The following is a 19,964-nucleotide window of genomic DNA, read 5'->3' as shown; positions in this document are numbered from 1 at the left end:
GACTCTCTGAGCTTCCTGGACTTCCTGGAAGTCTATTTCCTTTTCCAGATTGGGGAAGTTCTCCTTCATTATGTTTTCAGATAAGTTTTCTATGTCTTGCTCTTCCTCTTCTCCTACTGGCACCCTTATGATTTGGATGTTGGAATGTTTAAAATTGTTCTGGAAATTTCTAAACCTCTCCTCATTTTTTAAAATTCTTGTTCCTTCATTCTGTTCTGGTTGAATGTTTCTTTCTTCCTTCTGCTCCAAACCTTTGATCTGAGTCCTGGTCTCCTTCATATCACTGTTGGTTCCCTGTAGATTTTTCTTTATTTTACATAGTGCAACTTTCATTTCTGCCTGGGTCTTTTTTATGCTGTTGAAGTACCCAATGAGTTCCTGGAGCATCCTGATAACCAATGTTTTGAACTGTGCATCTGATAGGTTGGCTATTTCTTTTGTCACTTAGTTGTATTTTTTCTGGAGCTTTGAATCTGTTCTTTCATTTGGGCCACTTTTTCTTTTGTCTAGGTTTGCCTGTTATGTAGTAAGGGACGGAACCTTAGGTGTTCACCAGGGCAGGGCAATCCACAGCATTGTGATACTGTATGTGAGGGAGGGGTCTGAGAGGGAACAATGCCACTTCCTCCTCTCTCTGCCGGTTTTCAGTCACTTCCCCCGATACCCACAATCAAATTGGGCCCTTCTGGTGCTGATTCCTGGGTGGGCTTGTGTACATTCTAGGAGATGTACCTGTGGGTCTCTCCAACAAACTCTCCTGTGAGGCTGGGAGTTTCTCCCACTGCTGCCCCCCACCCCAACAGGTGTTTTCAGTCAGAGGCTTTGAGGCTTTATTTCCCCACACTGGAGCCCTGGGTTGCAGCAGTGTGTCTCACTTTGCCAGCTGTTCCTCCTGGTTTATCTGCAAATGAATGTGGGACTGCCCGGTCTACCAGCTGCTGCCTGCTGTCAGTCACAGCCCTGGCTGCCCATCTCTGCCCCTCCTACCAGTCTGGATGAATGTTTCTTCTTTAACTCCTTGGGTGTCAGACTTCCATACAGTTCAATTTTCTGGCAGCTCTCATTGTTTTTTGTTTTTAAATTTGTTGTCCTTTTGGTTGTGTGAAGAGGCACAGTGTGTCTATCTACGCCTCCATCTTGCCCTATTTAATTTTTAGAGAGGGGACAGGAAGGAGAAAGAGAGGGAGAGAAACATCGATTGTTACCTCTTGTACGCCCCTCACTGGGGATCTGGCCCAAAACCCAAGCATGTGCCCTGACTGGGAATTGAACCAGTGACCTTTTAGTTTGCAGGCCAACACTCAGTCCACCGAGCCATACCAGCCAGCACTGTGGCTTTCTTTTTTATCAGATAAGTCATTTACATCCTTACTGGACACATAATTTTCATGGCTATTGGCAGTTGGTCTTAAATGGGAATAATTTTGCCCTCAAGGGAACATTAAGCAATGTCTGAAGGCATTCTTTGTGTATGGGAGGGTGTGTGAAAATGTACTTTATTTTTATAATTAAAAACATTTATTGGATTTATTGGGGTGACATGGGTTAATAAAATGATATGGGTTCCAAATGTACAATTCTATAATAAATCATCTGTATATTGTATTATGTGTTCATCACCCAAAGTCAAGTTTCCTTCCATCATCATTAACACCCCTTTCTTTCCAGTAATCATGATACTGCTGTCTGTGTTTTTGAGTTTTTTTCCTTAATCCCTTCACCTATTTCACCAGACTCTCCAATTCCCCTTCTCTCTGACAGATGTCAATCTGTTCTCTGTATCCATGAGTCTGTTTCTATTTTGTTTGTGAATTTTGCTCATTAGATTTTACATATAAGTGAAATGTTACTTGTCTTTCTCTGACTGCCTTATTTTAATTAGCATTATTCTCTCCAGGTCTGTCAATACTGTTGCAAAAGGTATTATTTCCTTTTTTATGGTCAAGTAATATTCCACTGAGTATATGTACCATAGCTTTTTTATCCACTCATTGCTGATGGGCACTTGGACTGCTCTCAAATCTTGGCTATTGTAAACAATGCTGCAATGAACATACAGGTGCATATATTCTTTCAAATTAGTGTTTCAAGTTTCTTCAGATATATCCCCAGAAGTGGAATCGCCGTGTCGCAAGGAAGATCCATTTTCAATTTTTTGAGGACCCTTCACACTGTTTTCCACAGTTGGCTGCACCTATCTGTATTCTCACAAACAGTGCATGAGGGTTTCCTCCTCTCTGAAGATATTTTTGCTGTCACAACCTGGGAGTGGGGAGCACTACTGACATCTAGCGGACCCTGTGGGTGTGACTGCATGGGATATGCTCACTTTGGTTAAGATTTTTTTGGATGTACTCTTATCTGTAGGTCAGACTACCTTGATGAAAGCTCTAAAGCTGCAATTTTCATTTATTTCTGTGTGTGCACAAAAGTGGAGAGTAGTGCTTATTCTATCTTTCCATAACCTTGCTTTTTCCTAACTCTCCACAATGGATGGAGCACTGAAAGAACAGCTGAAGCCACAAACCGAAGGCCTGCACAGCCAGACAGCGGCATGCGGGTTCACCAGGCTCCCCATGAATAACCACATGAGTCAGCTTGCCTCCCTAAGCTTAGGCAGAAAGCTTCATTTTCCCCTGACACAGCCTTTATTTTTTAGAGGCTCCTCAATGTGCTCTCTTCAAAGGACAGAGGGAGAAATGTTTTCCAGCAGGTGATTTTTCTGTCATTCTTTCGTTTAAAATTAAAAAATGTGTGTGTGTGTATTTGAGTGGAGAAGGCATGTAGCCTGGCCCTGGTCCCACCACTAACTAGCTGTATGGGGCTGAGCAGGGCATAGGTGCTGGTTTTAATTTCCATACTGACATAGAGAGCATTGAACCAGTTGACACTGCTCCAGCATTTTACGGTTCTACTTTCTGTCACAAGTGTATCCTTAGAAGGTAACCTGGCCTGGAATCTCACCCCTCTGTGTAACAGTCCCTGCAGGAGGTCCTCTTTCGAACTCCCTCTTCCGTTTGATATTGAGTACAATGAAGCCTTCCTAGGAGAATTCTTTAGGAGAATTCTTCTTTAGGAGAATTATGCAAATTCATTCTAAAGGGACTGAGGTTAAGGCTTCAGCAGATTTGCTGTGTTCCAATAAATGAAGAGTACGAGCCTTTTGAAATAGATACAGTATCCCATTAACTGCTTTGATAAGAGTAATTATAATGTGAAACTGCACATCCAGAAACTAAGCACTGGTAGTCTTTAGTTCATTCCTGATGTCTTCACTGATAATAGTATGCAAAAAGATACTTATTTCTTGCCCAAATGACCTAAATGTTTACATTTTTAATGTCTGTTAAGGTTTTGTCTTCCTTCAAGATAGTCTTTCGATGACCTATTTTCACATGCTGAAATGAGCAGAAAAGTCAAGTACAATGATTCTCAATCAGCTGGGAGAAAAGAGGGTATTTCAGAAATTCTTGGAAATTAAATTTGAAAAAATCATACCTTGACTTTAAAAAATTATTATTTTTAAAGATTTTATTTATTTCTTTTTAGAGAGAAGGGAAGGGAGGGAGAAAGAGAAGGAGAAGGAGAGCAACATCTATGTGTGGTTGCTTCTCACACATTCACAAATGCAGACCTGGCCTGAAACCCAGGCATGCACCCTGACTGGGAATTGAACCAGTGATGCTTTGGTTCACAGGCTAGCACTAAAGCCACTGAGCCATAGCAGCCAGGGCTAGACTTTAAAAGTTTATTAAAAATTTTTTTAATCCTCACTTGAGAATGTGCTTATTGATTTTATAGAAAAGGAGGGATGGAGGGTGGGGAGACAAAGAGAGGGGAGTAAGGGAGGGAGGGAGAGGGATGGGAGGAATTTGGGGCGGGGAGAGAGAGAGAGAGAGACATTGATGTAAGAGAGAGACATGGATCTGTTGCCTCTTGTACATGCCCCCGCTAGGGACTGAACCCAACCCCCAACCTAGGCATGTGCCCTGACTAGGGATCAAACCCACAGCTTTGTGGTGTACTGGATGACACTGCAGCCAACTGAGGCACACTGGCCAGGGCTAGACTTTTATTCTAAAAATTTCCCACTGTTTTCATAACAGTAATTTAGAAGTCCAGCAATCAGCTTGATAAATCTATGGCCAGCACTTCTAGTGCTTACCTGTGTCCTCCTCCTTCCCTGCTAAAAGAGGCCTGGTTTTGTTCCCTTGGCCACATCCCCAAGAAATGAATCTTGATTGGTCCAAATTTATCATGACGCCCTCTTTCCAGCCTCCCTTGCAGTGAGAAGTGGCCATCTGAGCCAGTTCCGGGCCCAGAGGCACGCAGGGGTCTGTTGGAGTCATTGCTGGGCGATTTTGAAAGTCACGTGGCTGGCTGTGCTCCCAGCAGCCCTCTTCCTACCTTGACAGCTGACAGTATGCAGGTGTTGGCTTTGACAGCTCCCACTGCTTCCTATGACCTCCTGGTAATAGGACCACAAGTTAAGGATGAAACACCCTGGCTTTTTCGTGGCGTTTTTGAGTTGTGGCTAAAATAGAGGTGCCAGATAAAATACAGGATACCCAATTACATTTGAGTTTCAGAAAAACATCAGTTTTAAGTATGTAATATTTGGGACTAACTTATATAGAATGTTATTTGTAGTTTATCTGAAATTCTAATTTAACTGTGTGTCCTCTAATTTTTTTCCCTAAATCTGGCAACTCTATGCACAAACCCTTCACTGCCTGCCTTGAACTTTCTTGTTATATCAAAAAAATAAACCCCAGTGAGTTTAAGCTATTAGTCAAGTAACATATTGCTGGCATGCAAACTCACTCCTGATCTAACAGTAATTTATAAGAAGTACCCAACACTCGCTGTGTGTTCACTGTGCGCTAGTCACTGTTGCTAGTCAGCAGGGGGTGTGTGCATAGCTAAGTCACAGAGGTGGGTCCTGCCTTCATGGAGTGTGCACTCTAGCTGGGGAGACAGCCACTCAACAAGATTCTCTAAGTGGCACTGCAATTACAATTGTAATCAGTGCTTTGAAGAAAATAGGAGTCTCTGAGAGGACCAACTAACAGGGATCAGGAAAGCCTCCTGGATGTGGGGTTTTAGGGGCGATCTGAAGGAAGAGGAGGAGTCAGCCAGTTGGTTGGGGGGAAGGGTTGCAGAAGTTTGCTCTAAGCATTGGGGGCAGCATGCATGCCAGCTGTGAGGCAGCAAGGGTCCTGGTGGGTTTGAGGAGAGGTCCCAGTGGCTGAACAGTAGTGTGCTGAGTGATGGGAAATGAGGCTAGAAAGCTATATGGAGGCTGGATCGGGGAACGCCTAAGAGGTTATTTTAAGGATTTCAAACTTTATCCTTATTCTGCACTGCATCCTAATAAGTAATATTGATATCCCCATCTTAAAAAGAGGAAATCAAGACTTTCAATAGCTTGATCAAAGTCATATTGCCACTAAGTAGCTAAACTGTAATTTGAGCTCAAGTTGTTTTTTTATTTTTATGTAGAGTGTGTGAAAAAAATTCCTAATCATTACCATGTGCAAGCTAGTTAGAAATATAGAAATAATGAGAGCTAACCAAATGAACCTGTAGAGAACATGTAAAGTTAATATAACAATGTATTTTATGTTTATAAGCACTGAAAGAATTGTGAGCAATCTGTTTGTTACTTATGACCAAAAGATTATTGGTACAGCAGATCATTTAAATTCCAGCATTGAAAAAGGCCTAACAAAATCACAGAATTCAAACTGCCTGAATGTGCTTTTCAATGAAAGGTACTCTGTATTATATGTCACTGAAGTAACTATAACTTATTTCTGTGATTTTAGACCACTGGTTTGACAAAAACGAAATAAAACTCAGGGGAAAACCCTATTTGTAACCATGTTTCCACATAAGTGACATAACCATTCAGTGGTTTTAGATATACACAAAAAAACAATGGCAGAACCAACAGTGACTAAGCACACACAAAAGTTACTGTGGGCAATTATTGATTCGTTTAATGGGACTGGTACTCCTGGCAATGCCATTGTTTGTAGGAGGTGGGCATTGATATGGGAGAGTAACTAATATTAAAAAAAATAGAAAAGCACCAGAGGACATTTGCATAGAAGGTAAATGTTTTATGATACTTATATGTGCACACACACATGTACATGCACACACACAGAGACAAATGTACATACACATATAGACACATATACACACAAATGACAGATTACATTTATACTGGACTGTGAGGTAAATCTTATCCCTTACTCTGGCTCTCATTTAAAAAAGTTTGACAATCATGGGTACAGAGGAACTGATATCACTGTTCATTGGCTATTCTATATCTATGTACTTCTTGGAGTGAGAACAACTCATTAACATAAATTCCTGACCATTGTCATGGAAAACAATTTACTGTTCCACGAGTTGGGAAATCATGTGTGCTAGAACAAACAAAACAATGGCTGTCATTAGAACAAAGCACATGTTACATCTTGGTTAAGGTTCTTGAATAAGGTTCTTGGTAAAGTTTCTTAATTCACCCAGGAAGAATTCAGTGCCTTCTATTTGTATGCTGTTACTTGCAGACCTTGGGAATAAATAGGATAGAAATTAGTGGAGAATTCCAATTTTCATTTTATGAAATCTTCACACTAACAACAGTATTCTAAGGCTGTTAAGATTATAGGGATTCTAGCCCTGGGCAGCTAGCTCAGTTGGTTAGAGCACTCTCCTGGTACATGAAGATTTTGGGTTTGGTTCCCATCAGGGCACATATAAGAATCAACCAATGAAAGTGTAAATAAGTGGAACAACAAATTGATGTTTCTTTCCCCACCCTCAAAAAATCAATAAATAAAAACTTAAAAAAGAGATTAAAGGGATTCTGGAACCAGAAATGCTGGTTTTCTATATAGAACTAAATAGAGTCCAAATCTCATTCTTTTAATCCTTGCATTAAATTTAAGCCTATCTAAAGATCGGATATCCAATGTCACTTGCAATTGGTATAGTAATCCTTGACTTCAAGGAATGAAATGGTTTGAGAACTAGAGTATATTGCAAAAGGTGGCCGGCTGCAGAATTCTTGTTTTGAAGTGCTGTGCTTGATTTGGGGAAATAAGTATTGTTACCTTTAGTCATTTTTCTTTTCTAAAACCAAGATTTTAATTATTTATTTTTAGAGAGAGGGGAAAGGAGGAAGAAGGGGAGGGAAACATGGATCGACTGCCTTTCATTCACACCTCAATCAAGGACTGAACCTGCACCTAGGCAGGTGCCCTGACCAGGAATCGAACCTTCAGCCCTTTGCTTTGTGAAATGCCTGACCAACTGAGCCACACGAGTCATGGCTTTAATCATTTTTCTTCTTTTTTACTTTTTATGATTTATTTTATTATTGTTCAAGTACAGTTGTCCCCATTTCTCCCCTATCACTCCCCTCACCCAAGCCACCCCCTAATCATTTTTTTTAAACCAAGGAAGCCTAGCCGAATATTTAGTGACTTTGACTTAGAAACCCAGCGATAAACCTACTGCATTCTTATTACACAGCTCATGTTGGAGAAACACATTTTTTATTATAATGTTTACTCTTTGAAACATGTAAAATGTAAAAATGATTATAATCTTTGACCAAGCAACTGCTACTCTGAAAAATGTTAATGTAATTCAAGAAGAAAACCAGCAATCTGTGCAGATATTTTTATTGCATGTTATTTGCCAAATATCCAACAACTGGAAAATGACTCAATAATCTTAGGTCAGTTTGAACTATTATGCTACTATTACTTTGTAAGTGGATATTATATTTTAAATTCAATATAGAAAAATGCCAAAAAGAAAAACATAAACCTTTGATTACATTTTTATTTTCAAATTTCTTTTTAAAAATTTCTTACAGTAATTACATTAAAAGATTGATTTTAGAGAAAGGGGAGGGAGAGGGAGGGAGATGGAGAGAAAGAGAGAGAGGGGGAGAGAAATACTAACATGTTATTCCATCCATTGATGCATTCACTGGTTGATTCTTGTATGTGCCCTGACTGAAAATCGAACCCACAACCTTGGCACATTTTGATAATGCTCCATATAAGTGGGTGACGTGGGCAGGGCCTATTTTGTCATTTCTTATTCCTATTTGAAAGTAGACGTGTGACATCTTCTGCACTAAGACGTTTAAGTCAAGTCGTAATTCACTTTCAATGAGCAAAACAGAACTCAGCCTTCTCCTTCAATCCTTTAATTGGGAGAGCTATTTATTAGTTTTATTCAATTTTATTTTATAATGGACTCTGTAAAGCTTAAGTATTAAATATTGATTTAAAAAAGAAATAACCATTGCAATTAACCATGTAAACTATGTAACCATATGGAAGATATGAATGTGAACAGCCAAAACATTGGGTGTGTACTTATTAAATTTTAACACTGCTGACTGGTGGAAATATAGGTGATTATTTTTTCTCTTTTGCTCTTATATTAAAATTTTATTTTTTAATTAATATACTTTTATAGGGAGATGAAAATGAACCTTCTTAAAGGAAGTTTGAATGTTGCCAGTGGCTAGACTGTTTTGTTACAGGTAGAACAGGTAATGATTCAAGTTTGCCTCAAAGTCTGGATTTAAATAAGGATTGAATTAAATATATAGCTTCATATCCTTACTCTCCTGGGTCATTTATTGTGCATTTTTCATTAAATCCCATCTTTGTTGTTTCCCTTTTGTTATTATTATCACAATTACTATTTAATATGCTTGGAGTGGAAAATTAGTTAAGCGGTTTTATGAGATGTTAGGAGAAGCTTGAAGAGTAGTTGGTGGGAACGTCTGAGGCCCTCCCCACTAGCTCAGTCCTGAGCTGAGGGTTAAAGCAGGCTATGCTGAGGCCCCCTCCGGGCTGGCTTTGCCCGGACACTGTGGTTGGGAGAAATGGGAAAGATGGTGGGTTAATATCATACAGTAACTTATTTATGCCATTGGAAAAAAACATAACAAAAGTCTTTGATGTAGCAAAAGCTGATCTGCTTTAGATTTTATTTCTCTTTTAATGTATCTGTTACTTATGGGGTGGGCAAAAGTAGATGTACAGTTGTTTGTTTGGAAAATACAATAATACTAGTAATATAAAAATTAGCTCTGTGTTCTGCATACTCACAACTGTAAACCTACCTTTGCCACTCTGTATTTTCTTCTTTTTAAACTTTAATATCTAGTATACAAACAAGATAGCCTTTAAAGGTATAGTTAAATATTTCCTTCCAGGCCTCTAGGACATAGGCAAAGAAAGAAGAGGGTGTAACACTCAAGGACATGTATTTTCTTGTGGGCTTTCAGCACCTTTCAAACATGTCAGCTATTCTTAGGTCGTGGACCAGATGGCAAAAGCTGGCATTTGGTATGGAACTAGGTGCCATTTGCCTGAAATACATGATCAAGGATCCTTTCATTTTTATCAGCAAGTAGAGCATAAGGCCAAACTCCAGTACGTAACGTAGTCACCGAGGGAGAATTGGACCTGTGCACCAGCGTTACTGAGAGGATGGAAAAGTCTAGGTGGCCAACTGCTGAAACGCTCTTGGAAGTACCTCATTAGGAACAGAAAGGAAGCCAATAACCTCTGTAGAAATGGCTTTGGCTCAGGTGCCATCATTTACAAAGGCAGAGCCCCTCCCTTCTCCCTTTGTATCCATTCATGCTGGTGCCCTGAGCTTCACTGTGGGAAGTCTGCCTTTCATCACACTAACAGATGGCAGGGTGGGCAGGCATATCTGGCAAGAATTATAAGTTCCACTAAGAAGTAATTTATTATGGTCCTGAAATTTCTTCAAATGGGTTCATGCCTACATGAAGGGCTGATCCTGAAATTAGGAGTATATAGGATCAATAAATTGCCTGGCTGGGCTCAGTCCCCCAGACAGATGTGAATTTACTGAGGGCACGGCCAATCTAACTCTTATTGAGAGATGATGACATTGGGACTAGGGCAGTTGTGTCTCACCAAAAAAGCATGTAATGTTCTTGCCCTGGCTGCTGTGGCTTAGTGGACTGAGTGCTGGCCTGCAAACCAAAAAGTTACTGGTTTGATTCCCAGTCAAGGCACATGCCTGGGTTGTGGGCCAGGACCCCAGTTGGGGGCATGTGGGAGGCAACTGATGATTATGTATCTCTTGCACATCAATGTTTCTTTCCCTCTCTTTCTCCTTCCCTTCCCCACCTTCTTAAAAAAAAAAAAACAAAAACAAAGCACGTGATGTTTTTCACTGCTGGAGTGACTTAAACTGTCTTCTCCTGAGTCAGCTGATGACTGCATTTTGCATGAGATAGCCAGGAGAATCCTTTCAGTTCAAACATAACAGCAGCTACATCTATAGTTTTGTTCTCCAGCATGCTTTGTTATCCTCCTCCTTTTATTTTCTACCTCCTATCCTGCTTTCCTTTTGGAGAATTTTCTCCTTTTAATTCAGGAGGCTTTAAGAATGCATTCAACATACAAGATCAGTACCTGATCCAGTCCTAGCCAGTCAGAGTATACCATCTCCCTGGCCATGGTGACTGGTTTATAGAAAGTCATGTGACCCAAGTAATCTCAAAATCTTCCCTGGGAATTTTCAGCTAGGCTAAAATGCAAAACTGCTTTAAAAAAAGAACTATTTGAAGGGAGGGGTGTTGGGAGCTGGGTGAACCAGGCAAAGGAATTAAGACGTATAAATTGGTAGTCACAACACAGTCATGGGTCATAGAGTACAGCATAGGGAATAGAGAGTCAATAATATCGTAATAACTAAGTGTGGTGCCAGTGGGTGCCTGAAATATTGGGGAGATCACTCTAAGTTGTGTGACTGTCTAGCCACTATGCTTACACCTGAAACTAATATGAAGCCGTATGAACATCGAGTATACTTGAAAAATAAAATAAAATAATTGTTTAAAATAAAAAATTTAAGTGTTTCCAAAAGCAGTGAGAATAACATGTAAACCCTTACCCCAGCACCCGGCTCCAACATTTACCAGCCTATAGACAACCCTGAAAAAGGATACGCTGTCCCCTTGCACTGGGGCTGCGGGGCCTAGAAGGACAGTGCTTCCAACAGACACGATGGCTGTCAGTGACTGTTGTGTGTCAGTGATCCCTGCCCCTGCACTTTTCTTGCTTAAGCAAAATTTAGGAGGATTTCTGTCACTTGCAAAATGTGTTATCTAATATAAAAATTTTAAAGAGCCCTGGCCAGTGTGGCTCAGTTGGTTGGAGTGTCATCCCATAGACTGAAGGACGCAGGTTCCATTCCATCAGGGCACATGCCCAGCTTGTGGGTTCGATCCCCGACTGGGGCGTGTAGGAGAAGGCAGCCAACCGATGTTCCTCTTTCACATTGATGGGTTTTTTTCCTCTCTCTCTCCCTTCCTGTCTCTAAAAGCAATGAAAAAAATGTCCTCAGGTGAAGATAAAAAAATTATTTTAATCTTAAGGAAGCACTCAATAATTTTTAAAATCTTGTTTTTACTTTTGAGACAGTTGGGAAATAGAAATTCATGGAAAATATTTTTTAAACCCTTACTGAGGATATGTTTTTATTGACTTTGAGAAAGAGAAGAGAGAGAGAGAGACTGACCAGTTGCTCCCATACGTGCCCTGACTGAGAATCAAACCCACAGCCTTTTGGTGCACAGGACGATGCTCCAGCAAACAGAGCCATGTGGCCAGGGCATGGAAAATCTTTAAGAGAAACAAAGGAGAAGGGGAGCTCTAGACATGAAAACAAGATCACCAACATTTTAACTTCACTTGGTCAGAGGATAATTTCAGTGTCATTGAGATAGTAACTGTCCACTAAAATATTTAAATTACATAACATAAGTATTATTAAGAGATATAATGTAGGGTGACTATCTTCACCCTTAAAAAAATAATCAAGTCCCCAAACCCATTCAGAGTCTCTGATTCTGAATTATCTTCAAAGCAATGAATGGATGGATACAATCACTCTTACATTAGCGTTCTGGTATTCCATTTTTGGTTATGTGATCAACCATAATCCCAGCTGTTCCTTCACCATCCACATCAATAGGACGGTACTTACATTTTTGCTTTGCAAGTTCCTGTCTTAGATCTTCATACACTTGTGAAAAGAGGTCCTCTTCAGATTTGGTTCCATCTAGATAAACTGGAAAAAGAAAAAGGGCGCAATTCAAATGCTAACAGTAATAGAGTGCTTAATTTGGCACCTGATATCTCTGGAAAATAAGTATGTTTAACCAAAGCATCCAGAACCATAAAGAAATAGCCAGTGAAAAGAAATCACTGGCTATTAAAAAGAGAAATAGATTACAGTCAGGAATAACAGGCAAAAACAATTTGGTTAATTACAGAGAAATGTGCATTAGCTGATGTGAACATTATTTAAAAAAAAAAAGAAAGACAAAGAATTAAGTGGCATTGTGACTATGTCACTTTAGGAGGACTGAAGAGGTGCCTCCCTGAAAGAATCCTTTAAGGGAGTAGTTCTCCAACTTATGCAACAAGATTACCTGTGAAGCTTCTTAAATCATGTAGGGGTCTGGGCTCCACCAAATGTGTATTGCATCAGAATTTTCCAGGCCCAGAAGATATGGATTTTTAATAAAACTGGCATAGTCAGTCTTGGAGAAAAAGTAGGAGTTATGTATGTTGAAGAAAAAGGCCTTCTAGTCAGAAAATTGCCCAAGTAGGGAGGTGGGAGGGAATTTTGCCTGTTAAGAGAAAGATGCACAGTTTGGAAAGGATGTAGAGGAGTCAGGAACAGTAGAGAGATGAGGTTTTAGGGCAAAGCTGTGCCTCTGTCTTTGATGTCTGCCTACATAGGTGTTAACTGAGGGTGGGAGACTCTTTGAAGGTATTAAGCAAGGCAGGGACATAGATTTCGTATTTTAGATGGAGAGGGAGAGGGAGAGAGGAATAGTAAGGAGAGGATGCTTCTAGAACCATGGTCCACACTGGAAGTGTTGTGGCTTGAACCTCAGCAGCAGCTCTGGGAATAGGGAGGAGGGTTTAAACTTGAATGAAGAAGAGATTATGATGGCTGCTAGACCATGGGGAGGCCCCATGTGCTTTCTGCATGGTTCAGATATAGCCACTTGGAGTCCATGAAGCTTCCTGCAATATGGGCAACTTGCTTTATTCTTTTCAGAATTGAATACACATCAGTTCTGATTTTTTTGGCCAACCAACAGCCTTCTCTCTCTGCCTCCTGTAGTTTTCTCTGTGTTGAGCTCTGTATCCCAGCAGTCTGCTCTGAGCTGGGGCTCACAGATTGAATGGGAGAACTCAAGAGTTGGAAAATTTTGGTTTTAAGTAATAGTTAAAAATCTTTGTAGTTAATGCATATAAGAAGCTATTGTTTCAGGAACTGAAGGTATGGCCCATCCTGACTCCAGGAGACCATAAGCAATTCAACCTTTGTGTGCTCTAGAGGAGACTACAAGCAATCAAGATGGTATTTGAGCCATTGTGATCCAGGGAGAAATATCTCTGCAGCCCAGGACACAGATTAAGACTCACCAGTCAACAGGATGAAAGGGTGTTAGAGAAATTGCTGGACTGCAGCTTTTATCTGATTAACCTTTTCCCTGAATTCCAAATCCCTTACCTACACTTTTCTCCTCCTTATAAAAAGGCTGGCTTGAAAGGAAATGTAAGATGGTCTACTAGGGTACCTAACAAACTGCCTTCTCAAATTGCTGGCCATCTGAATAAAGTGCACACAAAGATTCAATCCCTGTCTCTGCTTATAGGTTCTGGTGCTGAGGCAGCACGAACATTGGCTTTTCCAGTTTCATAGCCAGATGTTTACTCCCAAATCACTGCTTGATGTCTTTCAAGAGTCTTAACAACATTGCAGAACAGACTTGCATTCTCACCTTACAAACCTGCAACTCCTTCAATTTTCTGTTTTCCAAAATAGTATCTGCCAGGTTCCAAGGTGTTGTCCTTGACACCTCAATTTCCCACACCCTTCTATCTACACCATCATCAGTTCTATTGAGCACATATGTCCAATACTGCACCCTCTACATCCACCTTCCACATAGCCAGAGGGATCTTACTGAAACAAGAACCTGATATGTCATGTCCTTGTTTGAACTTCTCTGTAGAGGGCTTCCTACTTCTCTTGGAATAATGGTGTTGTAGACTGCTCTGCCTGGTTTTAGGAATTGTATCTCGATCCCTTGTGGCTAAGGGCAAGGTACAACCTCTGGAATGCGAGCCAGGAGACAAAGCTTGTCTCTGGTAGAAAACGCTGCTTCAGTTGCTGCTTCAGTTTCCTCTCCCTGCCCCCAAAGCTTGGTTGGAAGTCAATGATGGATAAGATTCCTCACAGTGGGGGGCAACCTAAGCCAGATCACTTGGGAGGCCTTCATGGAAGGACTAGGGGGGGCTGCAGCAAAGAGGGAGCAATGGACTCTTGCCCCCCGGCTCTGACAAAGCCTGAGTCCCCATGTTCTCTGGGAGAAGTGCTTCCTGGCTCTACTCCCCTTAAGCCTGAATACCGGATGGGGAGAGGTGCAGCTCCTTGCCTGGCTAGAGCGTGTCCTGGGGGAAGAAAAATCTGGCATCACAAGGATTTCCTGATAAACCTGTGAAATCTGCTCTGCTAAGAGTGCTTTCATTCATATGTTAAGGGTTCAAGCAAGATACCCTAAAACTGTTCCTGACAGACTCTGAAGCCCTCAGATTTCTTTGAAATGTTATCTACTCTTTGATCCTTGCTACCCTGTATTCCTGTATATTAGAACCCAATAAAAGGCCCTGGAGGAGGGTGCTCAAGGCCTTTTTCTCCTCGGAGAAACTGGCCACTGCTGGCCTCTTTCCCCTGAGAAACTGGCCACTGCTCACTTCTCCTCCCTAAGCCGATCACGTCATGTCTCGGTCATATTCACTCTCATCCATGGCACTTGGGACTAGTGAAGAAGTCGTCCCCACATAATGGCACGGTTCTTAACTGGTCTATAGCCTTATAGGGTTTGGAAATTTCCTGTATTAACAGCAGCATCTCTTGTCCTTGGTTTTTCTCTATGACAGATATACCAACATTCTTTCAGGTGCTGATCTTTTCATGTACCCACTGTCTGGGGTGATCTTCCACCCCAACCTTCTTCCCTTGGTCTAGTTAAACCTGTCAGCATGGTGTAAATGTGGCCGGATCACTGGGACTTAGGCAGTCCGCCAAGAGCTTGCTGTCACAGTACTCAGCACATTAGAAAGGATGTAGTCATGTAGCTGCTGTGTTTAACATCTGCTTCCCTAATAGAATGTTGGCTCATAAGAGTAAGGACTGGATCTGCCTTATTTCCCTTGATATGTATCACCAGGGCAGTACCCATACACAGAAAACACTCAATCAACGTTTATTGAATAAGTGACCATCTAGACATCGACAAGCTGTTGACAAGAGCCACAGAGAGCAGCAGAAGCGAGGAGAGCCAGTTGTGGAAGATGGGGAGCCCAGAGTGTCACGGCTTAAAGTGTTCCTTTAAAATGTAATACCTGAGAAACATGCCTTGTAAAGTCCTTTGTTTTTGTGTACTTTGAGGCAGTGACAAGTAAAAGGCCTTCTGTTGAGGGGGAAGAGGCACTCACCAATTTCCCATGTGATGTCCTCCATTTCCAGTCTGTGCTTCAGGTACATGGGCCACACGTGGCCATCAAAGTATCCTGGTGGGTCTGGAGGCTGGTAGACCCTTGTACTATCAAAACATGTAGAAAATTTTATGTTGACAGAAACATACATAGATATAGTATAATAATGGTCAGGATAATGGGAAAATCACAAGAAACCGAATCTAAACAGGATTAAGATAACACATTTTAAACTTTCAGACTCAATGTCAGTTACAAAGACAATGAAATGGACTTCGTTCACTCACCCAAAAATCAGTCTTCTAAAAAAATTACTTTTAAATCCCTGACTATCATTCAATCATTTCCTTCCTCTAGTTTTTTTATAAAACAATTAAGAGACAACTATCAGTGTAAATAATGATAGAAATACTGATATGTTGGATTAAGCTTTATACTAATTGGTGTTCTTTAAGGCTGTAACAGAATATAGGCCAACTAACTTAAAATCATAATCAGCTAGGAATTCTTTCATTTGAAGACTTAGGAGAAAAAAGCCAAATGACTCTTATAAGCATCTTTTCTTAGAAACCTAGTGTGTGTTACTTCACGTGGATGATTATTTACGGAAAAAGGTTTTGCTCACTGTGTAAGAGTTGAGGCTTCCCCCGTTTGAAAAATGGCATACACGTTGCTCAGTAACGTTCCTTTTCTTGTTTTTAGTAAATTTTGTCTTTTGAATCACAATCTACAATTTCAAAATTTACCTCCTCCTCCTCTTACATTCTTCGTACGGAATGGTCAGAAAGTAGCTTCTATTCCACAGAGTGTCAAGGGGCCTAAAACAACAGCATTATTTAGCTCATGAGGTTTTTTTCTCCATTCATTCGGAATCAACACCTGAGTGAGGATGCTTACTTGTAATTGAAGAGAAGGAAACCTTCGACGATTAACATGGGAACTTCCTCGGTGCTTCTCGAGTCTGTGGATCCCTGCGGGTGTCTCGAGTTTTCCATCCAGCAAGAAATGGTGGACATCATTTTTTCCATGTTAAGTGCTTCGAGCACTTCAGACAACATACAAAAGTATGAAATCAATATGATAAAAGTTCTATGATACATTTTTTATAATGAATATATCCTGGGCTCTATAAATACATAAAATAACAAATGCTATTTATCCTGCAAAAATCTAGTAACAAATCCTACAGGTATTTTTAAACTCTAATATTGAGAAATTAATATATTTGGAACATTTTTATTATGGAAAATTTGAAATATATACAAAAGTAGAGAATTAAGTATAATGAATACTATGTCCCCACCAGCATCATGGCTAATGTTGCTTTATTTCAAACTGCTATTACCCTCTGACTACATAAATCTTAACATTTTTGAATGACAAAATATCTATAAATTAGTTTGAAAGATATATGACACACTGAGGAAAATATCTGCAATGTATTTGGTAAAGAGCTCATATTTTTATTTTTAAAAATACTTTATTTTTTAGATAGAGGGGAAGGCAGGAAGAAAGAGAGGGAGGGGAACATCAATGTGTGGTTGCCTCTCACACGTCCCCCTACTGGGGACCTGGACTGGGAAACCCAGGCATGTGCCCCAACTGGGAATTGAACCAGTGACCCTTTGGTTCGCAGGCCCGCACTCATGAGCCATACCAGCCAGGTCTCATATTTTTAATATATAAAGAGCTCTTATTAGGTAAATAAGAATAAATCATTAAAAACATTTCAAAGAACAGAAGTATGTCATTTTCAACCTCTAAAATGTGCATACTTTTTGTGCTTATAACTCTATAAAAGTAACTATGGAAGTGATTCTCAAAGTGTGGTATCCAGACCAGCACCGTTAGTATCATCTGGGGACCTAACTAGGAATGTACATTCTGAGTCCCACTCCAGAAGTACTCAACTGAGTCATCTGTGCTTATAAAGGTTTTAGTTAAATAAATTATGGATTAATTTATTTGATAGATATAGGGCTACTAGGATTTTCACTTTGTTCTGGTGTTACTCTTGGCAAGTTATATTTTTCTGGGAAATTGTCAATTTCATTTAAGTTTTCTAATTTATTTGTATAAATTGTTTATAATACCCTCATCTTTTTAGTGCCTCGAGGATCTGTAATGTTGTTTTGTTCTTGTTCAGTGTTTTGTAACCTGTTTGGGGATCACTCAGATTCTTGCATATGTAGATTTATGTCCTATGCCAAATTGGAGATGTTTTATACCATTATTTCTTTAAATACTTTTTCAGCACCACAGTCTCCTCTTTTTCTGTGACTCCAATAATTTGCTACATATTTTGTTATTGTCCTGTATTTCTGTTCATTTCTTTTTCAGTCTATTTCTCTCTATTGTTCAGACTGGGTAACTTCTATTATTTTGTCTTGTAGCTCACTGATTCTTTCCTTTATTATATTTATTCCGTTGAACTCATTCAGTGAATTTTAAAATTTGTTATTGTTTGTTTTCAGTTCTAAAATTTCTACTTGGGTAATCAAAATGGCCTGGTACTGGCATAAACACAAACACATAAATTAATGGAACAGAATAGAGAGCCAGAAATAAACCCACATCTTTATAGTCAATTAACATTCGACAGAGGAAGCAAGCACATACAATGGGCTAAAGATAGTTTATTCAATAAATGGTATTGGGACAATTGGACAGACATGCGCAGAAAAAATGAAACAAGACCACCTTCTTATACCACACACAAGAAAAATTCAAAATGGATCAAACACTTAAATGTTAGACCCCCAAACCATCAAAATCCTAGAATAGAAACATAGGCAGCAAAATCTCAGGTATTGCTAGAGAAAACTTTTTAACTGATAAATCTCCCCATGGGTTAAAAGGAAAACTTTTTAACTGATATATCTCCTCAGGCAAGGGAAACAAAATAAAAAATAAACAAATGAGACTATATCAAACTAAAAAGTTTTTTCATAGCAAAGGCAACCATCAACAAAATAAAAAGACAACCCATAGAATGGGAAGATATATCCGCTGATATATCTGATGAGGAGTTAATATACAAAATTCATAAAGTACTTATAGAACTCAACACCAAACAAATAACCCAATTAAAAGGTGGGAAAAGGGCCTGAATAGACAATTCTCCAAAGAGGACATATGGATGCACAATAGACATGTGAAGATATACTCAGTGTCACTAATCATCAGAGACATGCAAATTAGAACCACAATGAGATATCATCTCACACCTGTCAGAATGGCCATCATCAATAAATTATCAAGCAAGTGCTGGTGAGGATGTGGAGAAAGGGGAACCCTTTTGCACTGTTGGTGGGAATGCAGACTGGTGCAGCCACTGTGGAAAGCAGTATGGAGATACCTCAAAAAATTAGAAATGGACCTGCCTTTTGATTCAGGAATCCCATTTCTGGGAATATATCTGAAGGAACATGCTAAATCAAAAGAACATAAGCACCCCCATGTTCACTGCAGCATTATATACAATTGCCAAGATATGGTAAGAGGCGAAAGATTTATACGATCTGAATAGAAACCAGAGTATGACAATCGCCAAGATATGGAAGGAGCCTAAGTGTCCTTCAGTAGGTGAGTGTATAAAACAGCTATGGGACATTTACACAATGGAATGAATACTACTTGGCCATAAAAAGAAGTAAATTTTACCCTTTGCGACAGCATAGATGGACCTGGAGAACATTATGCTAAATGAGATAAGCCAGTCAGACAAAGACAAATACCATATGATTCACTCATATGTGGAATCTAATGAACAAACTGAACTAACAAGCATAACAGAGACAGACGCATAGATGGAGAACAGATGACAGCTAGTGGGGCGGGGGAGCTTACCGTAAGGGCAGTAAGTGGTAATGGAGAAAAAAATACAATAAGGATTAAATTTAAAAATTAAAATAAATTTCTACTTGGCAATTTTTTTTACATCTTATATTTCTTTCCTGAAGCGGTCTAATTTTTCACTTGACTCAAGAACGTTCACAATTGCTCACTGATGTCTTTTAATAAAACTATGTGAAAATACTTTATTAGATAATTTCAACATCTGTGTCATCATAAAGTTAGTGTCTGTGGATTGTCTTTTCTCACTCAAGTTGAGCCTTGCCTGGTTCCTGGTATGACAAACGATATTCAGTCTTGTCCTGGAAATTTTGGGCACTAAGTGGGGAGGCTCTTAAGCCTATTTAATCTTGTTTGCAGGTAGTTACCTGATTAGGTATAGTTTGCCTGCGAGGGTGGGGGGTATGTGTAGCAACCTGACTCACTGACATTGGATGGGAGTTATTGCCCTGGTAAGGAGAAAGGGAAAGAAAAATGCTGGCGTGGCTTTGCTGCTGC

At 39.8% G+C, this 19,964-nt stretch overlaps 1 protein-coding gene across 7 annotated transcripts in view; it reads right to left on the bottom strand.

The window, feature by feature from the left end:
- Positions 1–3,472: 3,472 nt before the first annotated feature.
- The window catches only part of NMRK1 (nicotinamide riboside kinase 1), a 31,498-nt gene continuing 15,006 nt past the window's right edge, over positions 3,473–19,964 (bottom strand). For 4 of the 7 annotated variants that reach the window (XM_053656154.1, XM_053656155.1, XM_053656152.1 and 1 more), the window contains exons 6-10: positions 16,509–16,656; positions 16,358–16,429; positions 15,612–15,718; positions 12,076–12,159; positions 6,609–11,711 (exon numbers count right to left, since the gene is read on the bottom strand). In XM_053656154.1, the coding sequence (XP_053512129.1) occupies positions 11,542–11,711; positions 12,076–12,159; positions 15,612–15,718; positions 16,358–16,429; positions 16,509–16,656 (581 nt within the window). In that variant the 3' untranslated portion in view covers positions 6,609–11,541. Of the gene's footprint in view, positions 6,584–6,608; positions 11,712–12,075; positions 12,160–15,611; positions 15,719–16,357; positions 16,430–16,508; positions 16,657–19,964 lie in introns of those variants that run through there. The other 3 variants (XM_053656157.1, XM_037140331.2, XM_053656156.1) reach the window with 3 other exon arrangements.

This window comes from Artibeus jamaicensis, unplaced genomic scaffold, assembly GCF_021234435.1.
Source record: "Artibeus jamaicensis isolate MK-2021 breed Jamaican fruit bat unplaced genomic scaffold, CSHL_Jam_final scaffold_1964, whole genome shotgun sequence".
In the NCBI taxonomy this organism is placed as follows: Eukaryota; Metazoa; Chordata; class Mammalia; order Chiroptera; family Phyllostomidae; genus Artibeus; species Artibeus jamaicensis.
The sequence above is the reverse complement of the archived record's forward strand: the minus strand, read 5'-3'. Positions and strand labels throughout refer to the sequence as shown.